This window comes from Monodon monoceros, unplaced genomic scaffold (assembly GCF_005190385.1).
Source record: "Monodon monoceros isolate NGI ecotype Baffin Bay Population unplaced genomic scaffold, NGI_Narwhal_1 Super_Scaffold_21, whole genome shotgun sequence".
In the NCBI taxonomy this organism is placed as follows: domain Eukaryota; kingdom Metazoa; phylum Chordata; class Mammalia; order Artiodactyla; family Monodontidae; genus Monodon; species Monodon monoceros.
The window spans coordinates 51,083,963-51,108,162 of record NW_021703778.1 but is presented as its reverse complement, the minus strand read 5'-3'; the positions used below and the strand labels follow the sequence as shown (position 1 = coordinate 51,108,162).

General features: G+C 50.4%; 1 protein-coding gene across 1 annotated transcript in view; it reads right to left on the bottom strand.

The window, feature by feature from the left end:
- ALDH1A3 (aldehyde dehydrogenase 1 family member A3) overlaps positions 1 to 23,177 on the bottom strand; it is a 34,311-nt gene extending 11,134 nt beyond the window's left edge. The window contains exons 1-9 of the mRNA XM_029239632.1: positions 22,979 to 23,177; positions 17,545 to 17,649; positions 15,257 to 15,397; positions 10,482 to 10,611; positions 10,097 to 10,158; positions 7,868 to 7,996; positions 6,190 to 6,303; positions 3,647 to 3,749; positions 1,883 to 2,067 (exon numbers count right to left, since the gene is read on the bottom strand). Of these exons, the coding sequence (XP_029095465.1) occupies positions 1,883 to 2,067; positions 3,647 to 3,749; positions 6,190 to 6,303; positions 7,868 to 7,996; positions 10,097 to 10,158; positions 10,482 to 10,611; positions 15,257 to 15,397; positions 17,545 to 17,649; positions 22,979 to 23,077 (1,068 nt within the window). The 5' untranslated portion in view covers positions 23,078 to 23,177. The remainder of the gene's footprint in view (positions 1 to 1,882; positions 2,068 to 3,646; positions 3,750 to 6,189; positions 6,304 to 7,867; positions 7,997 to 10,096; positions 10,159 to 10,481; positions 10,612 to 15,256; positions 15,398 to 17,544; positions 17,650 to 22,978) is intronic.
- Between the last annotated feature and the right edge of the window lie 1,023 nt (positions 23,178 to 24,200).

The following is a 24,200-nucleotide window of genomic DNA, read 5'->3' as shown; positions in this document are numbered from 1 at the left end:
TGGCCTGCATGAGTCTGTGCATATCTTTGCTCAGTTGCCAAACAAACCTGAATAATTCTGGAGTGTTCTGGCTGCCTGCAGTGGACACCTATCTGGTCAGCTAGCTGTTTTACAGGCATGAGACAGACAGAACTATTTAGACAGCTGTAAATCCTCTTGGAGTAAAGCCTTATTAACGTAGATGAAAAAGCACTTTGGCAGAAAAAAAACCCCAACAACATCCTAAAATAATATGCTGAGGTTAGATGGCTTAAGTGAGTTTTCAAAAGGACTTTCAGCAGCAGCATCAAAAGCACTGATGAAATCAATACCACTGTGCTGTTTTGGAAGAGATTTCTGTATCTGGCTTCAAAAGTGAAGCCTGAAGCCTTGGAAAGAGACTTATGAATAATGATGGGGTAAAAGGGATTCCTTAGAATGGGATCAACTCACATATTTCCCACGGATTCTGGGTTAGCTTTACAATCACAGCAGATTTGATAATGACTTGTGGCCATGTCTGTATTCATACCTGAAATCCAACCAAGGCCGATGGACAACTTTGTGTCACTGGCTGCTGGGTTTGGGGTTGAGGCCTGACAGGATGCGGAGTGCTGGCCACAAGTGGAGATGTTTCTCTCCACCAGGGTCACGTGGCTCCAGAGCCACAGAGCATGTGGGATGGGGCAAGGCAGGGGTGGGCACTATAGCCAGAAACACACCTTTTCCACATGGTCCTCCCCTATCCCCAGCCAAGATGGTTAAGCAAGACCTAATTGATGTGGCTTGAAGTCATGCACAGACATTTGCTGCCACTTAGATCAGGGAGCCTGCCATTTAATGCCCCCCCCTTAAAAAATAAAAACTTATTAAGTGCCTTGAAATTTTCATAATATTCATCAATTACACTATTTTCCAGTTGAGGAAACTGAGGTTTGGAAGGAGCTTGTGGCTTTCACAAAATCACAGAGCCAAACTTGCCCTCAGATCCATGGCTTCCCGTGGAAACACGTGGTGCCAACGCAGTGGGTAAGTAGCCAGCTCCTGGGACAGACACAAATTGGGTGAGTCCTGACATGTGATTTGAAATTTCCTGGCTGGAGCAGGACTTTGGCTACAAGCAAAGTAGGCTGCTGTTGAACTCCATTTTAATAATGCATGGGATGGTCAGGCTGCCCTCTTTTAAATATTTATCCATCTGCCGCACTGCATACTTAGTAAGAAAGTGATACAGGACCTGCCCTCTTAAAGAGGTTATTAAACCTCGTGGTTATGATCATTTTCATCCTGTCATTAGCTTCAAAAACCAGGTCTCCAGAGATGTGTTCCTACTGCCTGGAGATGTATCCCCATTCTCCGAGCCCTTTCCAGTGGGATTCTTTGGTTTCTGATGGTCACTTTGTCCTATAATGCACATGGGCTCGAGGGCCTCCAGGCTGAGGCCTCTGGCTCCAGCTGCTGCCTCCACCTGTGCTCTGCTGCATTTTAGCCAGGGTTACAACTCGCTTCTGCAGAGAGCCCAGCCAGGCAAGACAGCCTCTGCCTGAGGCTCTCTCCTGGGGACCCTGGTGGCTCAGAGAAGGGTTGGTCCTTTGGCTGGAGGGTGCAGTCACATGGACTTATAAACCGGGAATGCCTCCCTTCCACCAAGGCCTAGAGCTCAGCATTATCTGCTGCAAAGAGCAGAGCTCTGTGTGTACACCCCCATTTCACAACACCACCAAGACCTGATGGGATTGAACTGTTGATCAGCGTCTGAACAAAAGCCTCAAGTGGCTGGGCAAGTGAGTAAGGGAGTCCCCTGGAGTCACAGAGCACCAGAGCTGTACAGGGCCAGGGCCAGAGGCCTGCCTGGTTCAGCCCCCAGACGTGCACCTCAAGATCTGATACGTCAGTAGGTTACCTGGGGCCCCTGTTCCGTCCTGATGTCGAAGGGGTCTCCAATGGGCCGTTTCTTGGCGAACTCCACGCTCCGCCTGACAAACTCATCATAGACCTGCTCCTCCACAAATACCCTGGAGGCGGCCGTGCAGCACTGGCCTTGGTTGAAGAACACTCCCTGATGGGCGCACTCCACTGCCAAGTCCACTGGAGAGAGGGGGCGGCGAGGGAAGAGGAAGCGATTAAGTTGTTAAGGCCGGACTGGCGACAGCTGCAACTCTAATTGCCCACATGAGAAAACAGGCCCCAGGATGGCTACGTTTCAGAAATTAATTTTGCTCAGCACTTCCCAAACAGAGAGCATGGGAAAGGGGATTTTTCGATCCACGGAGTTTGGGGTTAAATAGGTCCCCTGACTGCAGGACTTAGTGTCTTTACTGCACTAACGAGCACAGAGACTTTGTCACATCCTCACCTCACTTGCCCATGACCTCACTTGCTCACATGACCCTTATCAAACCAACCCTCAGACAGGAGTCCTGTGTTTCAGCTGTAGTTTTCCTCATTGGGAGGGAAAGAGGGTAAGCTGAGGTGCAGAAGGGGCACCCAGATATGGAGGCACAAGAATGCAAAACAGGAGTCCGGCTCTTTGGAACTCCAAATGTGGGTCACAGTGGGGCAATACCCAGTACTGTTCCGTGTGGCTCCAGAGACCACTAGCAACACTGATGATGCTTCCATCAGGGAGCACCAAACCAGGCAAAAATGAGCAGTCCACCTTCACACCCAGCCTCCCTTTCTTTCCTTGGGGCTTGTTTCCTCACCCAGTCCTCTCCCATTGAAAGCCAGCTTCAAGGAGTAGAACTGAAACCAGTTATTCACACCTTGGTGAGAAATTGTGCTAGGATCATTTTTCTCAGGGATATTTGCAATTCCAAACTTATCTGAGTGTGGAGTGGAAGGCTTTGTACTCCACGAAAGGAATTCCTGGCACCAGTGGGCAGGTGGGGGAGGCTGTTCTTTAAGGCAAAGGTGTTTTAGTGTACTTGGGAAGTCACACCAAAAATCTGGCAGCGGACCATGTCAGCAGGTCGATGAATGTCTGATGTGGCCCTTCCTTCCCTCTTCTGGACATGACAACCAAGAAAAGTGTCTATTTTAATATTATGTCATGAGACACAAACTGCCCCCAAGCTGCTGGGCAGGGTGGCTTTCCCAGGGAAGAGGTAGTGAAGGGAGAGACAGCACCTAGGCCAGCAGGATATCTTTAAGGGTCACCTGCCACTGGCCTCTGTTTTGTCAGATCTGAGACAAAGAAGGAAGAAATATCTCAAGTCTTCGAGAGCCTGAAAGCATCATAGGAAGTACCGACTTAGAGGGTAGAATGATGAATGCTTGTGGGGGGAGCACATGCCCTTCTCCTCCTCCTCTTGGCCTTCCCCCTCTCCCCCGACACAGGGGGCTCTGGAGAAGAACCCCAGCCCGCTTGTCACGGCCCCAGCTCTGCAAGGACAGGGAAGGCAAACTCATGAAGGGCAGAAACAGGCGGCCTCTCTGGCTACCACAGGAAGCATGTCCTCCTCCAACACAGCTTTCTACCAGCAGTAAAGCTGGCGTTTGGATCTCCATCTGCCTATTATTTATGGAGGGATAACCCGAGGTGGAGAAACATCCCCACTGTGTGTGTGCTTGTCTTTCTTAATTGGTTCTGATTTGGGCAAGGAAGTGGGGAGAGATTTACGGGTCCCATAAAGCCCCAGCAATGCCCGGAAGGGGAGAGACTCACGGTCGGCATCAGCACACACGATGCAGGGGTTTTTCCCACCAAGCTCCAGTGTCACCCTCTTCAGGTTGCTATGGGAGGCAGCTTCTTTAACCAGCTTTCCAACCTTCAGGATAAAAACCAGACCACATTAAGCCTCGGACACAGCTGGATGTGGCCCACACATTCTGGACAAGCCTGGAGGCATGAGTGTGGCATGGCCTGGGCTGCGGCCTCCCTACCCAGGCACCCTGGGCCTTGATGCTGCCCCCTCACTCCCCTGGCCTCTCCCAGCATTTCCTCTCAGATCAGACACAGCTGGAATCCCAGATCTGAGTTGCTCCACGTACTGGGGTGGACGGGGAGCCTTCGAAGGCTCAGTGACTTGCCCACGGCCACACAGCTGGCTAGTGGTGGAGCTGGCTGTCACCTGTCCTGGTGCCTGTCCCTCCCGGCAGCAAGCTGGTCCAGCTCAAGGGACCAAGGGGAGGTGGGTCTGTGTGGTCCTTTGGTATAATCTGAGGGAACCTCTGAGAATTAGGGAAACAGGGGAGTTAACCTTTAGGATGGGAAACACATCCTAAGACTGAGGGCCCCCAGCGGGTAGGGAGAGAATTGCTTTCCTACGAAGTAACAGGAGGGCCACTCAACAAACTGTGATGTCCAACCTCCTGCATGTACCTACCATCCCCTGCACCGCTAGAGGTGGGCTTGGCCCAGCACACAGCAGTGACTTGTCTTGGGCCGGTGCCACCAACTTCTGAGTTGGAAGACTCTTCGAGACCAGTGTGCACACAGGGGCCTAGTGCCAGAGAGCCAGCAGGAGGCAGAGCTAGGCTCTTTCAGGGCTGAGGCTATTTCCTCAAAACTAAGGTAAGAGTGCCATTTTTATTTATTTATTTATTTATTTATTGATGTGGACCATTTTTAAAGTCTTTATTGAATTTGTTACAATATTGCTTCTGTTTTATGTTTTGGTTTTTTGGCTGCGAGGCACGTGGGATCTTAGCTCCCTGACCAGGGATCAAACCCGCCCTCCCTGCAGTGGAAGGTGAAGTCTTAACCACTGGACTGCCAGGGAAGTCCCCGAGAGTGCATTTTAAAACTCGGCCAGCTCCTGGGTGATGGCCTGAAGGAGGTGTGGATGGCCTGATCCAGGTGATAAGGACTGTCTCCAGGGAGAGTACCTGAAGCAAACCAGCCTGCTGTGGGCCTGCGATCTCTTGTGAGGCTGAGGCACAGCTGGGGGCCTCGGTGGGAAGCACCCCTCTTAGGGAGATGCCTGTCAGTTGAGCAATCCCTGGGGTCACAGAAGCCACATTCTTGTGCAGGAGGCTGGCTGCCTGGTGAGAGCCCCACCCGGCTGGACCCATGGGTAGCCTAGAGAGAGGAGCTGGGCAGGGGCAGGGGCAGGGGCAGTGATGCTTCTGCTGTTGGGTGAGAAGACTGGGAAGACATAGGAGCCATTGGGGGGCAGGACCCTCTCTGCCCCTCCGTCCCCCTCAGTCCCCTGTCTTCCAGCTATTGTCCAGCAGCCATAGGATTCGGTCTTGGGCCTCTGGATGGACTAAACTAAGAGGGAGATGGGAGCACTTACTGCCTGGGAAATTTTATCCATTTATTTTTTTAAGTACAGAAGAAGTGCTTTCTCATTAGAAATAATTCCCACATATAGATGTGTGTAAATTAAAGGGGAAAGTTTTTATCTTCCCTCACTCTGTTAATGCCCCAGGACCTGCCCCAGAGGAGGCCACAGTAAGAATTTTTTTGGGGAGTCCTTCCAGGTAATTTCTATTTCTCTACACCCACCCTTTTACTAATGGTATATACATATATATAGTATATACTTTCCTACAGTTTACTTTTTTTTTTTTTTTCTGGTACGCGGGCCTCTCACTGTTGTGGCCTCTCCCGTTGTGGAGCACAGGCTCCGGACACGCAGGCTTAGCGGCCATGGCTCACGGGCCCAGCCACTCTGCGGCATGTGGGATCTTCCCGGACCAGGGCACGAACCCGTGTCCCCTGCATCGGCAGGCGGACTCTCAACCACTGCGCCACCAGGGAAGCCCTACAATTTACTTTTTTTTTGTGCTTCAGCAATAGATCATGGACAGCTTTCCTTATTGTAATGGCTGTAAAACGTCATATAAGATGGATACAATATACTTGAAAGTATGTCCTTGAATGCTCATGAGAATAGTAGTTGCTTCAAAATGGAATTTCTGAAACAAAAGTTTACACTTTCAAATGTACGATCAGTACTACAATATTGCCAATCACCTTAGGCTTATTTTTTAACCTTGATTATGCTGTTTATCCTATGGATATTTCAATTTTTATTTTATCTTATCTATGAATATTTTCTTCTGAGGCTTCTGAGTAAATGAATTAGATATTTATTTAGTTTGGAAACTGGACCAGTAACTTTTTTTTTTAACTGATTGTTTAAAAAATGTACTATTTTTTTAGTACAAATATGTACTAAAATGGGGTCATCATAGTTTAGCCTCTAAACAGAGAATTCTCAGCGACAGCCACTGTCCCCCATAGTCGGCGAGGAGGGTTACCTCTGTGGACCCAGTGAAGGCTATCTTGTTGATCTGAGGGTGAGAAGAAATTGCTGCTCCCACCGTGGGCCCAAATCCTGGCACGATGTTCACCACGCCCGGAGGGAATCCCACCTGGGAGGAAATTGAGATGGTGTTCAGAAGAGGAGGTTGGGTGAGGTCCCTGAGCAGAGCAGGACCCTCACCTGGAAGCTTGGGCCCGGTTCCTATCGCCACCCCAGGACCAGACCCAGTCAGCCAGTGTGCGGGTGGGGCCAGGGCGAGGCACACACCCTCCTTCTGGGCGGCCCTGCCTACCCCAAAGGGCTTCTGAGCAAAACGGCAGTGGCCGTTTCATAGCAGAGCACCATTCTGTGTGTGTGTGTGTGTGTGTGTGTGTGTGTGTGTGTGTGTGTCTGCATAGGTCTGTCTCTGTGTGTGTCTATGTTTGTGTCTATATGGGACTGTCTCTGTGTGTCTGTGTCTGTGTGTGTTTGTCTGTGTGTTGGGGGGAGAAGGGACACCTTGGTCACAGTCCCCAACTCGGAGGTACCTGCAAAATACCCTTCCTGGGCTTCAGCTTTCATTTTTAAAATCTGCCCCATTAATGTTCCAAATGGCAATATGGTCTCACTCCCTCAGAATCCCTGCTGTTGAACCTGGGTCACGCCGAGAGCCAGCACATCCTGAAGGTAGGGAGCGACTTTTCTTTCACATTCATGCTTGGTGCTCCTCATATGCTGGGTCCTCTTTATTAACCAAGAGCACCACAAATGAACAGGTGGGGGATGCTGAACCACTGGGGCATGCTGTGTCTTCATTAAAACACATTATTTTAGTAAGGCAAGATTTTACAACATCGTGCTTGAGTCTTTAGTCTTCCTAAACACTTTTTGAAACAGTTGTGACTTTAGAATCTGTAAGTCTGATTACTACGATGTCATAAGGTCCTACATCACGGGTCAAAGGAAAGTGAGAAATTGGTCAATTATTGGCTCTGCAGCCTTACATCTAAGTAATAAAGGTCTTGCTTTCCTGTCGTATTAGCCCAGCTGAGAAGTGGAATGAATGGATCTTACTTCCTATCCCTCTTTTCTTCCTGTTTCTTTTTAAAACTCTTTGCAACATATGAGTTGGGGACAAAATGACTGAAACACATTGCCAGGTGTGTCTGGAAGGAGGTGTCCCTTTGGGCTGTCCATTTCCCTACGCGGTGGCTGCCACGGAGAGGACGGTCACCCGAGAGCAGAGCATTGGTGAGGAGGCTCGGGGCTCAGCAGTAGCCCCTCCAGGGGGAGCTGGCGAGAACACCCACCCACAAGAAGAATGGACCATTTTGTACACCACATATGCAGGGCCCAAAGAACCTGCCTCCCAAGTAACCCTCCTGTAAATTCTCTAGACAAAATATTTGGTCATAAACCATGGGTTTGAGCTCATAATAAGAGTAAAGTATTCTCATTAGGATCAGTGGGAGGAATGGAGTCTCTTCTAGCTCAGTGACCGCAAGCAGGAGAGGGAATGAGCAGCTGCCAGTTGAAACCCAGGAGGCATTCCCTTCCCACTCGGCCAGGAGCCGGCTGGCGCTGGCATGCACAGCACAGCTCCATGGGGCAGGCTTATCTTGTGATGGTGGCCTGGTTCCTGGGAGTGGCAATGTAATTGAGGACACAGAATATTTTCTCTTTGGATATCTTACCTCTTTGATCAAAGAGCCGAGATAGAGGGCGGTGAGGGGAGTCTGCTCCGCTGGCTTCACAACCACGGTGTTCCCACAGCAGAGAGCGGGTGCCAGCTTCCACACCAGCATCAGCAGAGGGAAGTTCCACTGCAGCAGAACACAGAGTGGTTGGGGGGCCCAGATCCACTACTACACTGTCCTGGAGGCCCTGCGATGCCTCCATGGAGCACTTGCTTTGCATGGTTTAGGTTTGGGGTATAGGAGGTAACGTAGGAGTATGCGATGATCAGAACTGCATTCCTGCCTGGCGCCTCCTAAACTGCATTCTGGGAGATGCTAATAGGTGGTCGCTGCAAAGAGGATTCTGCTATAGGTGTACTACCTTCTCCTCTTGGAGGTTTACAATGCCATCAGCATGTTAACATCTCCGAAAAGTCCCACAGAAATGAGCCCCGCCTCTCCTAAACGCAAATGCCACAGGATCTCTTTCTCTCCTTACAGAACACATACTAACCCCCACCGAATGGGTGTTTGGTGAAATACACCTTGGGAAATACTTTCTTGTCATCCTTTCACCCCGGAGGCAGGGATATCGAAATTGCTGTGACATCAGGCCTGACAAGCACTCTCGCCCACTGAGTGTCCACTGTGTGCCAGGTGCGGTTCCAAAATCTGAACTCATTTGATCCCCACACCCCTGCGTGGGGCAGTCATATTACCGCTCCTGTTGACAGAAGAGGGAACTGAGGCACGGAGGAACTGTGCCTCAGACGAAGGCCAGGATTCATGGCCAGGCTTGTTTCCTCCACTACACAGCTTGCCTAAGTAACATCTTTGATGAGACGAGATGAAACCGAGCATCTCCAAGAGCGCAGTTAGCTTGATTCTAGCCGTGCCTCACCTCTGACCCCCCAAACAGTCCGTTTGGCTCCTTATACTCCAATGACGTCCCCCCTGCAGGGCTGACCAATGGCTAGCTGGATTTCTCCCCCCAGCTCTGTCTGGAATTCCTACAACTAGACAACAAATATAACATCCCATTTCCCAGGGGTCTGTGTGGTTGGCTAATGACAGCAGGTGTTGTCTTAGGGTTCCCCCAATAGTGATCGGGGTCCCCTCTTCTTCTGGATCCCCACTCCTTAGCACATAAATGCCATCAGTTCTCCTCACCTACAAGCAAATCTGTACCTTTTCCTGGCCTCTGCCTCTTCTAGCAGCTCCCTTCTCTCTCACTGCAGCTTCTGGAAGGGCCATCCCCACATGCCCAGCTCCCTTTCCATTAGCCCCAACTGCCCCGATGCCTCTCTTGGGAAGCACATCTAACAGCTGTGTTTCTGTCTTTTTGAATTCCTACATAGGAGATGACCCCACTGACTACAGTCTCTTTCTGGAAATGTATTACGTCCCTGGGAGGCCCCTGACCCTGGCTGCTCAGACTTCTCCATGGGATTCCCTGGTGGTCTGTGGGATTGGCCCCAGGCCCTCTTCTTTTCTCATTCTACACCCATCTTTAGGTGGTCCCTCCCAACTTGACGGGCAAGAGCACATTTGGCCTGACCATTTCCCGGCTCTCAAGACTGGTGGCTGAAGGACACGTCTGCTTGGCCCCTGCAGAGCTCTTCTCCAACCCTCTTCACACTGCCGCCCGCCTCCCCAGCTGGTGCAGTGGCCTGGTGTTTCCTCCAATAGATGGCAGCATCATAGCATCCCCAGCACCTGCCAGACTCTCCATGGCCCAGTGAATAAAGTCCTGGGCCCTGGGAAGCAAGGCATACTGGATGCTGAGCCAGCACCACCTGCTGGCTGCTCTTCCTCTTCCTCACTTTGTCCCCACTTAAGCTCTGACCTCACCAGCTATCTTTACTGCCCTCCAAGTAGTCCAGACACTTCCACACCCTCACTCAGGCCATTCCTACTGCTCAGAAACCCCTTTTTCCTGTTGAACAACTCTTTCTTATCCTCAAGGCCCAGCTGAGAGACCACTGCCCGAGGGGAGCTGGCCATCCCTGACCCCTTTGGTTTGAATCCATGTGTCTCCTGTTGCACTCCTGGAATCAGCCCCTTGAGAGCAGGCATGGAGTCTGATCCATCTTGATGACCCTCAAGCACCAAGCTCCATGCCACAGAGCAAATGTTCAATTAATACCAGTGCAATCGAATCAAAACCCACTAGAAATTGGTTCCAAAGGCCACAGGGGAATGGGGTGGGATCTATACAGATCTATCTAGAGAAGTTGCCATACTTACAGGAGTGATGGCCCCACACACACCTATGGGCTCGTGCCTGGTGAAACACACAACATTGTCATCTGGAAAAGAGATTAACAGAGAACGTGCTCGCATGAAACTAGGTTAAGGATCTTAAGGAGTAAAAAGACAAGAAAGAAACCCAGAAGCCCACCAAGTGTCAGCTCTAAGTCCTATCTGTTCCATAATGAAGTGATTTTTAACTCAATTTCAAAAGTAAAATTCCTTAGAGGAAGGATTGACACAGTGCCATCTCCTTTTTGGGTGTGGGAAGGATGCTCTGGGGAAAAGACCCAGGGGTGCTCTGAAGAGGCTAGCTAGAGGAGTGAGAAGACAGAACCCCTAAGAGACCCCGGACGAGGCTGAGAGTCCTGAGTTGGCTCACCTGTGGGGATGGTCCTGCCCTGTATTTTGTCTGCCCACCCTGCAAAGTATCGAAGGGTTTTGATACAGCCCTCCAGGTCGATGAAAAAGGCGTGAAGGAATGGCTTCCCTGTGTCCATCGTTTCCAGGGTCTGCAATAATAAGACAAAATATTTTTAAGACACAGTTTTCCTTTTAACCGTCAGGTTGTTAAAGACAGGGCAGGGAGAGAGAGCAGAGTCCTAGAACGTTGCTCTCAGTACCTCACATGGGACTCATCAGAAAGCAAGATACCTCATTTAAGATAGGACCTGTCCCAGGCTGTCAAGGACTGCTTTTCTTTCAAAACACCTCAGCCTGGAGGGTTGGCCAGAGCACAGGCACAGGTCCCCACGAAGGACAGAGGGTACAAGGCTGGTTTGGAGCCTCGCTGGGAAGGAATATGCCTCAGCGTTGGTCTTCTGTCATCTGTCTGGAGTGTTGTTGCCCCAGCAGTGGGACCTGGACACATGGGTTTGTGTGCTCCGGGGAGCTCTCAGAAGGTTCAAGGACTTGGGGGGGTGGCTGGGGAGGGGCCGGCTCCTCTAACAAAAGAGAAAGGGGGACGCAGGTTCCTTCTTCTTGGCCCTGCTGACCAGCACAGCTGTGGAAAGAGTGACGGAGCCCAGAGGGGTCGTGCCACCAGCACAAAGACGCACTCCAAGCTCCTCCCGCACTGGGCTGCCAGCCGGATGCGCTGCGTGGTGGGAAGGGAGCAGACTGGCCTTTGGTGGTGAGGGGCGACTCCTCAGGCGAGCGCACAGCCCACTCAATGGCAGGGATTCTTTTCTGTTTCCAGCCGGGCTGAAGAGAACCCCTTTGTCCCTCAGACAAGCGGTCCCAGTTGAGCCCAGCACTGAAACCTCCCGTCATCCATGGCTGCAGGAAGTGGCCACCCTGACACATAGCCCAGGGCAGGATTCTCATTTTAGAGTCACTGGGCTGAGAGAATGATTTACAAAGGAAGAGAGGCCTCTCCGTGTGCACTCGCATATGCCTCATTTCCGAGATGGATGGCTCTGCTCCCACTTCAAGGTGCAGACACAGGGGCTAACAGAGCCCAGGAACTCATCTGTGTTATCCAGAGGGTAGGCGGCATGGCTGGCACTGAATTTGGGGCATCTGACTTTCAGTAAGGGCAGTGACTGCTTTTTAGGCTGCTGCCCCTGTACATTTGCATCTGGAAAGGATGTAGGATGGCCGCATGAATGGCTGGGGCTACTCTATCTTTGCTTCAGGAATGAACCAAGAATTCTCTGAACAGGAGGCAACCACTTTCCTAGCTGAGTGGCCTTGGCAAGTCCCTGAATCTCTCCCTACCTCAGTTTCCTCATCTGCAAAACAACAACAATAACAGTAACGGCACCTACCTCATAAAGCACTAACAAACAGCACTGTCCACTGCTCAAATGATGATAATTAACAGCTCTGACTATTGTTGTCATTTTCCCTTCTAGGGCCAGACAGGTGCTCCACAATCCTCAGCTGGGGACAGCAAGGAGACAGGGCTGTGTGTTGCTAGAGATGACAGGGCTGGTCTGGGTCTCCGGTGTGTCTCACCCCTGGTAGATGCTGCTCAGGGACCAAGTCAGGACAGTGTGACAGCCAGTACACTGTACCTTTGGCTCCTATTGATTTACATTCTAAGTTGGAACTTGCATTTTCCCAGGGGAAACCCAACAATTGCAAATAATGCCAAAATTCTCCAGGGCCCAGCTGTTCCATACAGCATCCACATGTCTGTCAGTGGAACGGGGAGTTTACTCTTGGCCCTTTTCTGGGATGGGAGAGAAAGGCAGGAGACTGGGACAGAGCTTTGTGGGGACGTGCGAGGCCTGGAGCCACTGCCTACATCCAGCCCTGGCTTACCCTCTCTGGCTGGATAAACTAGGACAGATTACCTAAACTCTCTGGGCCTCAGCGTTCTCCAAATAGGATAATAAATACTACAGGTCAAGTGCCCACAATAAGCCTGGTACATGATGAGTATTCAACAAGCATTGACTGTTTTTTATTATTAACTTAGTCACGTTTGCTTACTGGAATGACAACAGGAATTTGCCAGGTTGGTGTTATGGAATCTGTCCAAGCAAAACTGGGTCACAACAGGTTTAGAAAGGAAGTTCTTTAAAAAAATAAAAATCAAAAAAGATTCGCAGGTGAGTACACAGGCCTGAATCTGAGAGATCAAGTGTTAGCTACTCATTGGGACTTCTACACAATTATTGTGTCTGGACCATGTGGGAACCACAGCTGCTTCTAAGTTTATTTCTTTTAACATTTTAGGAGAAAAATATGCCTTTTGAAAAATTAACACATGGTAACCCTCAGATACTAAAGAATGAAGGAAAAGTGCTGTGGGACATGCCTCAGATGCCCCAGCACCAAGGCTTAAATGAGGGCTCAGAAGTGGGGCTCTGCTTGAGAAGACAGGAAACAGGGATGGCCCCTATTTCAAGGCTCCCAAGATGAGCGCCCGAAGTGCCAGAGTCTGGGTGCAGGTGCTTTAGTGAGGGAGAGAGAGAGCTGAGGCTGCTGGATCTGCCACATGGTCTCCAAACACTGAACACAAAGTGATTGCCCAGTTCTGTCAAAGCCACCAAGCTGGCAAGAGAACATGATGGAAAGCGGCACTTTGTGCGGGAGAATGCAGGAAAACCCCATCAAGGGCGTGCTTTCCCGTGATGTGGTCTGGGTTTTAAAAACTGTATTTGCCAGTCATTCTCTTGTCCCTTTCACAATGTGGCGAAGAACTGGATCTTATTTCTTGTGGGCAGCGAGGTCAGATGGCAGAGGGGACTTGCTCTATGTGCTTTAACACCAGTCTTGCCAGGGCAGCCAGGAGGGCTGAAGGTAAAGGTGGCCTTGAAGCCACTGCTCCCCAAGATGATACTGACACTTGAGGACAGGGTGGGGAGGGTGCCCAGGCACATCCTCTCCCGCCTGCTATTAGTCCTCACGGACATTGCAGACCGATGAGCTCATGCTGGGTGAAAACAGAAATGTTTTTGAAGAAGCCAGTTTGGCAGCTTGAGAGTTGAGACTGGCTTTCATTGCAGGAAGAAACCAGAGGCTCTACGGAGAGAGACACTGACCCTGGGAGGGAGCTCTTCTCACCCGGGTTCAGGCTGGCCAGCTGGGGAGGGCGGAAGGAAGGTGCAGTTCTCTCTGTGCGGATGCACCCTCAGGGCAACGCACCCCAGAGGAGCACCCGAAATGTAGTTTCTCCACCCTCCACCCCAAGACACACACTCAGGGTCAAGAGCAATTTCAGAGTCCTAGCTGGCACTGACTTCCACGCAGGTGTCCACTTGACTACTCATTCCCAGCATCAGATCAAGAAAGGAAAAAACCATTTTTCCAAATCAGAGACCAAAAAGGAGATTTCCTTTCCTACCAGCTGGGCCTCCAGGTCTGGGGCAAGTTTTACACAGGAGTCTGAGCCATATGAGGGCTGCGTGTGCAGGCTGCAAAGGACCTCAAGGCACAAGGGGGCCCCAAGATTTCCTCTGGTCAGGCACCCACCGCAAGACCAAAAGAAGGTCTGAGGATCTCGTTCAATTCTGTACTTACAACTCCTAAATGTCTTCATAGCCCATCTCATGAGAGCAGGTCAACCTCATGCAGTGGGATGAATAAAGATCCCCGTTTTGCAGCTGAGGAACTAAGGTGCTAGAAATTTGCTGGCCAGGAGAACAAGTAGCTGAGGTTAGAACCTGGGTCTTCAGATAGCATTTTATATATATATATATATATATATATATTTTGCGGTACGTGGGCCTCTCACTGTTGTGGCCTCTCCCGTTGCAGAGCACACGCTCCAGACGCACAGGCTCAGCGGCCATGGCTCACGGGCCTAGCCGCTCCGCGGCATGTGGGATCTTCCTGGACTGGTGCACGAACCCGTGTCCCCTGCATCGGCAGGCGGACTCTCAACCACTGCGCCATCAGGGAAGCCCGAGATAGCATTACTAATAATAGCTATCATCTATTTAGTGCTTACTGCATGACAGGGACTGCTAAGGATTTTAAATGGATCGTTCTCACAAGACTCAGATATCATTATTTGTGATATTATCCATGAAGAAACATATGCTCAGGGAGGTTAAGCAACTTGTCCAAAGTCACACAGCTAGTAAGTGGCAGAGCTGGGGTTTGAACCTAGGTCTTCCATACTCTGAGGTTTCCTATAACTAGGTTATCCTGCCCTCACCATCACTCCACACACACTCACCACTGCCCATTTCAGGGGTGAAATAGGGGTGATTTTTAAGCTATATGGGGACACTTTTTCTATGTCAAGTGGTAGCATTTATTTTAATAAGTATTAGAAAAAATACACCACCACATTAAACCTGTAATTTCATGGATACTGTCACTTAGGATGAGGTTAAATTTCACTTTAAAAGGGAGTTCACGTAAGAAAACAAGTTAAGTTCATAACTGTGCAGGTGGGTCCAGGATACAGCCCAGCCCAGCCTAGCTGTCTGTGAACATCTCAAGTCTGGGAACCACTAATGGAGCTGAACTTCCTCCAGGCCAAGAAGATGAGCTGCAGGGGACAAAAGTCCGACTTCAAAACAAAAAGTATGCATCCAGTAGCATAGACGCCTGCCTATGGCCGGAAAGCCACACCTCAGAGGACCAAAACACCGCCACACAAAACAACACCCTAGGTCCTTTCTCCTACACTCTGAGGGGGGTGGGCCCTCGGGGAGGCTGGCTGGCCCCACGCCTCCCCTGTGTGCATGTACTCACGGCCAGGACGGCGCGGTCCCTCTCCACGAGATCCGCCAGTTGGTGCAGCAGCCGGCCGCGGCTCAGGGCATCCAGCCGGCGCCACGGCGAGCCTCTCTGGAAGGCGGCTTGTGCAGCCTCCACGGCCTTGTCTACGTCGAGCTGCACGGCCGAAACAATAGAGAGAGTGTGTCACCTTTTGCTGAGGGCTCAGCTGTCAGAGAACTGCAGAGTCTCCGCCCGCTGCAGAGGAAGGAGGGGCGGCAGGCGGCTCAGAGCAAAAGCTAGGTTTCCAATCACTTTAATGGCTGGGGGCTTTCAAGTGTTTTTTTTCTTCTTTATATCTTAAGTCTTTCAAGTTTTCTACAATGGCCAAAGATTAACTTTCCTTCTGATTATGCAAAGCGTTTAAAATAGTCAAAAAACCACTGACCTTAATTATTTTTCTTGGTGACCAAAGTAGGAAAAGATCATCTATTTGCTATCTCAGTGTGGATACAAACACACTCCCACAGCTCACCAATTAGGCGGGAAATGTCTGTCTTGGCATTTTACTCCAGCTGAGGACTGCAGTCCAATAGCAAGAACGGGGGTACGAGTCCTCCTCTGGATCTCAGAACTGACCACACTGAAAAAGTCCCTAGATGGGGAGGATCAGGGACTTTTTCTCCCTTTAGCCTCACCTCAGCTACCCTCTGAGGGCAGAACTGTGATGATTTTATAGAAAAAGGACTGGATAATCTATGCACTGATAGAAGAATTACAATCAAAACTTCTTCTTTACTGGGAAAGAATGAGAGCTGTTTAGAGTAATGACACCCATTCTTTTTAAATTTTTATTTATTGTTATTTTTTTGGCCATGCCACGAGGCATGCAGGATCTTAGTTCCCCAACCAGGAATCAGACCCAGGCTCCCTGCAGTGGAAGCGCCTAGTCCTAACCACTGGACAGCCAGGGAATTCCCTGACACCCATTCTTATGTTCAGGAAAATGGGGTTTGAGGCTCTGGTTGCTGATGGGCAGGGGCTCACCCCCCAGGTCCCTCTGAGCCTCTCTTCCTTAGGGAGGTGCAGCCAGCAGTGGACACCTGGCACCAGTCAAGAGGGACACTCCACCAAGATTCTGTGTCTCCAAAGTGGGCTTGGAGGTGAGCAGAAGCTTTGGCAAGGGAGATATTAGGTCTTTGAATTCCTTGTCCCAGGCTCTGGGGTGGAGGCCAGGACCTCTCCAGATGCAGGAACAGGGCAGCCTCTGTCTTCTGGTGCTTGGAACAGTCACTGGGACCATGGGACAAGCCAGAGCCAGGGGCAGGGATCTTACTCTCCTCCCTGATACCTGTATAATGCACCTGGGAGTCCTGCTCTGCATCATGCTCCACCCCTACACCTTCACATCTTCACATGAGCTCCTCAGTGCTAGTATCTTTGTAAACAGAGCTTAGCATGGGGCGCTGCACATGGGAGGGTATGTATAGGTGGAAACACTCTGCATTGCATACCTATCACAAAACCATCACTAGTAGGATCAAATTCAAGCCTATTTTACACATGTGTCATTCACCCTGTTCACATTCAACATTACCTACACACTTAAGAACATCAGATGAGTACTCTAGTGGTTGAGGAGAGGGTTACGTTTCCCTTCGCTCCTTACAAAAGCGGTACTGTCAACCTTTCCCCCAATGATACATATTCAAAAGATACTTTATGGTTTGAAATGTATCAAGGACACCTCCAGAAGTCCCTTAGCTTTATATATAATAATATATATCATATATAATGTATACATATAATATAGCTTATAAAATATACCCTGCACTATCAAATACGGTTATAGACTAAAGCTTTACAAGATAATTTAAGTTTCTGGTAGAAAAGAAATCTGGCAGTTGCATGACATTATTACTTCTGCATGACTTAGCAAGTCGTTCTTCCTTCAAGTCTTTTTTTTTTTTTTTTTTTAAAGTGTCTCCTGCCAGAATGCTGCATTTGGTGAAACACAACAGCCGGAAATGCTTTCTGGAAAGATTATTTAATGCCACCAGTATCAAACAGTTGATAAAAACCTTTCCTTAAGCCACGTGATAAGGATAGCTGAGGTCATCCTCGTAGATGGAGAAACATCTATCAAAGGAGAGTGACTCTGCAGCACATTGTCCCTAATTGATCCCATTCTGGGCCAAGTGTCTGAGAAGCAGCTCGCTTAGGTCCAACCTCAGTGTGGGCCAGTTCTGCCTTATAACTCAGCTGAAGCGTTTCCTTTTCCTCTAGTGATCTGTAATTGAATTACTGGAGGGGGGGGCACCCACCTTATCTCCTTCTTCCACTTCACATATTTTCTCTAGAGTTGAAGGGTTATATGTGGCAAACTTTTTTCCACTCTTGGATTCGTTCCATTCATTGTTGATGAATATCTAACCAGGAAAGGAAGTTGTAATGCATTAGGCTTAAATCAAAATCATATAATTCCAACATACTGAGGACCTTAGGTAACGTCTTTTCCTTCTGTCCCTCCAACCTACCTGTCTGCCTTTTTTATAGGTAGGACCTGGAAGGGGGATGGAGCCACATGCCCAACCGGGAGCACACTCAGAATTAGAATCCAAGTCTCCTGACTTTTAATACATTTTCAGAGAACTACATTTTGTCACAATAAAACTAATTTAGAATTTTTTTCTAAAATGTTCTCTCTCTTTTTTTTTTTGCGGTACGCGGGCCTCTCACTGTTGTGGCCTCTCCCATTGCGGAGCACAGGCTCCGGATGTGCAGGCTGAGCGGCCACGGCTCACGGGGCCCAGCCGCTCCGCGGCATGTGGGATCTTCCCGGACCGGAGCACAAATCCGTGTCCCCTGCATCGTTAGGCGGACTCTCAACCACTGTGCCACCAGGGAAGCTCTCTCTCTCTTTTTTTAAACAATAAGATGGATTCACAGAGAAATAGCAGGGTTAGTTACATAAAGGGTATAAGTTGAATTTTACACACTCAGCAAGTTCGGGGGAAGATTAAATATGCATATATATATGTATATATATGTGTGTGTGTGTGTGTGTGTGTGTGTGTATATATATATATATGTATATATATATATATATATATACACATATATATATGGTGCCAAGAAATCCACCTGTCCCTGAAAAGTATGTCAGCAGTGAGCACTACCTTCTCCCTCCTTCCTGCTGCAAGCCCCAGCTAGATCACCAAGGAACTGGCATTATACAAGGATCTTACTATAACCCTTTAGCCCTCATTAATGCACATCAGCCCCCCTCCCCCATTCCCTTTAAAATGTCTATTTTCATGTTGGGCTTAATAAAAGCCAGTATTGGAATACAAAGATAAATATCTGTGTTAGGAAATGTTCTGGTTATATTAACATATGTAGCAAATAACGGCTTATATCCAGAACCAAAGAATTAACTCACAAAAATCACTTAGTTCAGAGACTCAGTTATCTAGAACACAGCTGAGAATAGAGACATTAAAAAGAAAAAGACATCATGAGCAAACTAAAAAGAATTCACAAGTCCATGCACTGAAATGTGTGTACTATTTACTCTTAGTTTACCCTAAGTTCTAACTGCCTTAAGCATTAAAAGAGCCGGCTTTTGGGAAAGAACTAGGAACAGAGGTGACAGATAATACATAAAACATGTTCTGACAGAATGGAGGTCCTGGCTACCTAGTGAGAGGACAGGCAATCTCCTGCTGTACCAGCTTGGGACAACTTTGTCATCAGAGCCCATCGTGGCATCAGAGAGACCCCAGTCGCAAACATGACTGATATGCTTTAGAAGCATTTCCATCAAGTAAAATGCCATCAATAATTTCTAAGTACAGAATTAGCTCATCAGATTCCATCTCTATATCTATATGCATATGTTTATATGCACATCTCTATACGCATTTATTCTATCTCTATATCTATATGCATATCTTTGAGTCATTTAAAGGGAGAATTGCATCACTACAAGGATTAATTTCAATGACTGTGAATTTCATTCATTCGGAATACTTGACTCCCCAGTGAGGATGGATTAGAGGGGAGCCAACTCATCCAGTGTGCAACTGACTATGTTCTCTGTCCTGGGCTGTCCTGTAAAAAATCCTAAGCTCACAGGGAAGGAAGCCCGCTCTGGGAAGCCACTGGTGCACTGTTTTGATAACTCTCCCTGGAAAGCAGGGAAATTTGACTGCGGTGGGGACAATGCACAGAAGGCCAGCTCTGGCTGGGCAGGTGGGCAGAGGGCCCCTGCCTCCCTGTGTGGGATCCCGAGCTGACAGTGACCCTCGACCGTGGGATGTGCCCATCTGACTTCTGGAAGCTCAGCGCCTTCAACGTGAAGCCAGGCCCCCAGGGAAGCGCACGGAAAAGGCCAGGCTACAATTACAGGTTTATTCTTCCAGCTGAAACCAAATCCAAGAGTTCACTTTTGCCATCCAGCAAGCAATCACTCGGTAACAGTGAGAAATTAATAAGTAGAGAAGAGGAGTTAAGTTAGCATGGGGAGGAAAGTGCAGCCAGGAAGAGAGGCCCATTTGTCGGAAGATGAAATTTCGTGGGTTAGATAATAGAGACTGTCAGTGAAAACTGCTGATTCTAGGACCTTCCTGGTATCAATTCCAAGGAGGAGGGAAAATGAGAAGGTGGTAGAAGAGAATATAAATAAGGGGATAAAAACAGATTGCAATGATCAGATGTCTGTTATACTTCATCTCGAAGCATGCTCCTCCAAGAAAAAAAAAAAAATTACTTGGTCGTTCATGACATTGATCCGTAGTCCTTTCTAACCAGCAACTTAAAAAAAATTCAGACGGCTCAACTCTACTCATATTTTCCCATCACAATGTTTCTAATTTAGCAAAAATTTTTTCTTTATACTACATTAGTAAGTAATTTTGTAAGTGGTTTCTACTGTTGCTTTTTCTCTCCAATAAAAGAAAACAAAAACACAAATGAGGAAGGGGTAAGTGTGGCCTACCAATTATGCTGGCTGTATTGTTTTGAACCCCAAAACAGGAAAATGGGTCTAGAAAAAAACTGTTCCCCTTGACTTGTGAATTGGTATGAAACAAAACTTAAAGAGGAATAAAATTATGTTACATTGAGTGGATGGGACTCACATTTTGAAGGAATGGAATGGTATACCATCCAGACTGAGCTGGAAAACCACAACTATTATCAAGATACGGATGCCCCAGAAGAGGCGAAGGTGGTGGTCACACAAGTGAGTTCTGCTGACGCCACTTACAGAAGCTTCCATTGGACCTCAGCTATACTCAAAAGGAGCATATTTTCAGAAAAGGAAATCTGAGTGAATTTTATTTTTCATTAAAGAGATCATAAAAACCAGTGTTTTAATGAGCCAGAAAATCTTAAAAAAGAATTTCTGCTACTGGAAGGAAAAGAAGGGGCCCTATGAAGTGAAAGGGGCTGCTACCCTCTGAGACCTATGTGGGGGTTTTGGGGGGGACCCCCCCTCACCAAAATCACAGAGCAGAGCCCAGTGTTAAAACATGAGAACAAAGGAATTTCATCCTTCTGGAGTCTGGACTTACCCTGGGAAATGGTCCCCCAAGGCTGGGGCTCAGACCCACCATTTCCAGCTTGTCCTCCATTAACAAGAAGCACCATGAGTCAGGTTTGAAAAATAACAGACTGTTACTGCTCACACACTCCACAGCCAGGGGGCCTCGGGGGCCTCGGGGGGCCTCGATACTGTAGTTCTGTTTCTCCCGCTTCTTTCCTCAGCCCTGTGGGCTGCCTCTGCAGCCAGGGGCTCCCTAAGCATTGCTTGCCTGGGCTCCCCACCCTCAGTCACAACCACACAGGCTGCCCCAACCCCACAACTGCTAGGAGGAGGCCTCTGTGGAGATGGGCCTGGAGCAAGGACAGAGAGACAGAGGCCTTGCCCTCCAGATGAAAGGAGGGTACAGCAGCCTACTGTCAGGCTGCCGCAGTCATCATTGCCTAGGAGCCACTAAGGACCCTGGCTCTCCAGCCCCCTCCATCTCATGCCCTTCCCTCAGCCTTAGTCACAACCCGTTCTGTTCCACTAAGAAGAGGGGGCACCCAGCAGGACAACAAACACCGGTCACTCTGTGAATGTGCTAAAATCCACCTCTCTACTTAAAGGCTGCATTTACACTTGTGAAGGGGCAGAAAGAACTGCAGACAGAGAGGTAACTTTCCATATGTGACTCCATTGCTCTGATAGCACTAAAAAAAGGTAAAAAGGAATAGGAAAATAATATATGTATTTTCTGGTTTCTATACTGTTTTTTAAAATCCAATAAAACAAAAATAAAACAAAACGCTACTACCACCAACAACAGGTGACCACCACGAGTGTTAGGGGCTAAAAAAATTTAGGTACTATTTTCACTGTTCCCAGAATATGAGTTGGAATTTGCACTTTGAAGCTGATACTACTTAGGAAACTACATTAAAAATAATCTCCATCGAAGTGTCTCTGTTGGTTACAGAGCCCTCTGGAAACAGTTAATTTAATGTCATGTGATCAGAGGTCCAGCCGACAATAAGCGCCAAGAGATCAAAATCTGAAGGCCACACATAGTGGCCCACAACTTTCTCTGCTTGATTAAAACTATTTGAGAAGCATAATTGCTACTTGTGAAAGTAAAATTGATGGAGGAATTTTCTAAGTGCTATGTCAGCTGGAGTTGGGGGCAATGGATAAGATGCAAAAATAAAAGGAGACAAACTTGGGCAAAATGAAGCCAACCGTGGCTCTTGGCCTGCACCCCTGAAGTGCCCCCAGAGCCAGCCCAACGGCCTCCAAACAGCCTCGGGGTGTCTTCCCACCGGAGGGGACACGCTCCCTGCTGGCAACAGAGCTCCCAGTCCTGCTCAGCCCGGGCTCCAGGCCTCGCCATCTTCCTTTCTGCCCTAGGCAGGTGTTCTCACCGCTTTGTCGGTGCTCCAGCCTCCTAGCCCACAGCGCAAAAAGGACAGCGAGCCTCGGGACTCCGCGGCGCGATGGGGCCCTGCCACCCGCGGTTTCCCAGGCCCAGATCTGAGACCATGATCTGCCAAGACCAAGGTCTCTGGGCTCCGGGACAGTCTCATCAGTGAGCACCTTCCTACTAGCCCTCGTTCTACTGGTAAGCTGGTAAGAGCTAAGCACAGGAGGTGCCCAACTTCTCTCCGCTTTCTCCCGCTGACGTTTCCGGACACTTCCCGAGGCAGCCTGACCTCTCAGGTCGGCTCTTGGTGTTTGCAGGGACCCTCTGACCTTCTCGAAGCCCGACCCCCTTCAGCCCCGGAAACTACGCCGCAGGGTCTGCGGGAAGACCACCGCGCCCAAGTCACGGCGCACCACCGCTCGCCTTCAAAGCGGGCCCTGCAGGGGCACGTCGGGGCCGCACCGGGCTTCAGCCTGGCACCGCGCGGCCGCTGCAGAGCCTCCCTCGCCCGGTTTTCGCACCCGAGAGCCCGTCTGGGGGTGCGGATCTTGGAGTCCCCTTTGGGGTGCGCGGTGGACTCCCGCCCGGCATGCCCAGTGCTGAACGCTGCTTCGGGAGGGCTCGGCTGAGCGGAGAGGCTCGAGTCACAGGAGCGCCGGGCGAGTTCAGCTGAGGGCGTGCCGCCCCAGCTCCCCGCACTCTCGGAGCGGAGCAGCGGGGCTCCCGGCCTGCTGACCCCTGGTCCCCGCCACCGTGGCCGGGCAGCCCAGCGCGGAGCCAGGCGGCCGTCGGGTGGGACGCGAGCCCGTCTCACCTTGGTGAACTTGACCTCCAGGTTGCGCACGGGGCGCGGCACGGTGGGAGACTTCCTGTCCGGCTGCCCGTTCTCCACGGCCCCGTTGGTGGTGGCCATGGCTCCTCCACGCTCCCGGGTCCGAAGCGCCCGAGTCTTCGGCGCCTGCTCCGGCCTGGGCGGTGCGCAGCCTACTCGCGGGGTGACAGCTCCGCGCCGCTTTATGGAGCGCCCCACGCCTCCCGCCCGAGGGGGCTGTCTAATTGGCTGCAGGACTAGAGGAAGGGAGGGCTGGCGGGAGAGGAGGGGGCCGGCCCGCCTCACCCCACCCCGCCCGCCGCCCCTGCGGGAGCCCGGCCACCCCCAGCCCGGCCACCGCGCCGCGCGCTCCCCGCCCGGGAGGCTGCCGTTGGAGGAGCTCCCGAAACGCCGCCGGGCCCCGGAAGTCCCAGGACTCGGGCAGCGGGCCGGGGCAGGAATCGGGGGCGCGGGGCTGCTGCGCTGGCTGGCAAGTCCGCCCGCGGCACCTGCCGCCCCCGGCCCGCTGACGCTCCGTGCACTCGCCCAACTTCGGTCCGCGCCCCGCGCTCCGGGAAGGCGCGCCCTCCCGCCCGCCCGCTGAGGGCCTTGCGCCGCGTCCGGGGTCGGGGACCCCGCGGGGAGGCCCCGCGTCGCTGCCCACGTGCCTCAGCCTAGAGTCCAGACGCCGGGGCCGGGCTTGCAGGACCGACGTCCGCCGCGCCCCATTCGGCCCGTGCCGGGACTGCGGGCAAGCGGGCGCGGAATCTCCCCCGGCCCTGGGCGTCACACGCCGAGGGGCAGAAGGCTAAGGAAAAGCCTTTGGCCCTTCCTTCCCCGTGCTGTGGCGTCCCAGCGCGGCCAGGCCCCTGACCTTCACAGGCTCACAGCGGGGCCCCAGCCCGAGGCCCTGGGATGCAATTGTTCTGATTTCTTTTTTTAAGGCATACATTATACCTTATTTTTTTTACAAAATAATAAACAAAAGAGAAAGCACGTGAGATCTTTGCAGCTTTAAGTGTTGAAGCGCTTATCGCGTAGGTTGCTCAACTTGCCAAGGAAGCACGTCCAGCTCCTCTCAAACGTTCCACCAAAGCCAGGGACTTGCTCCAGGTCCTATCTGAGACATGGAAGCAGCTTCTCATGTATGTCATCCCTCAGGTTTCTGGAACGATGATGTGGGGCACCAACTGGAGGACAAAAGCAGTGGTTTAATCCCCAGAAC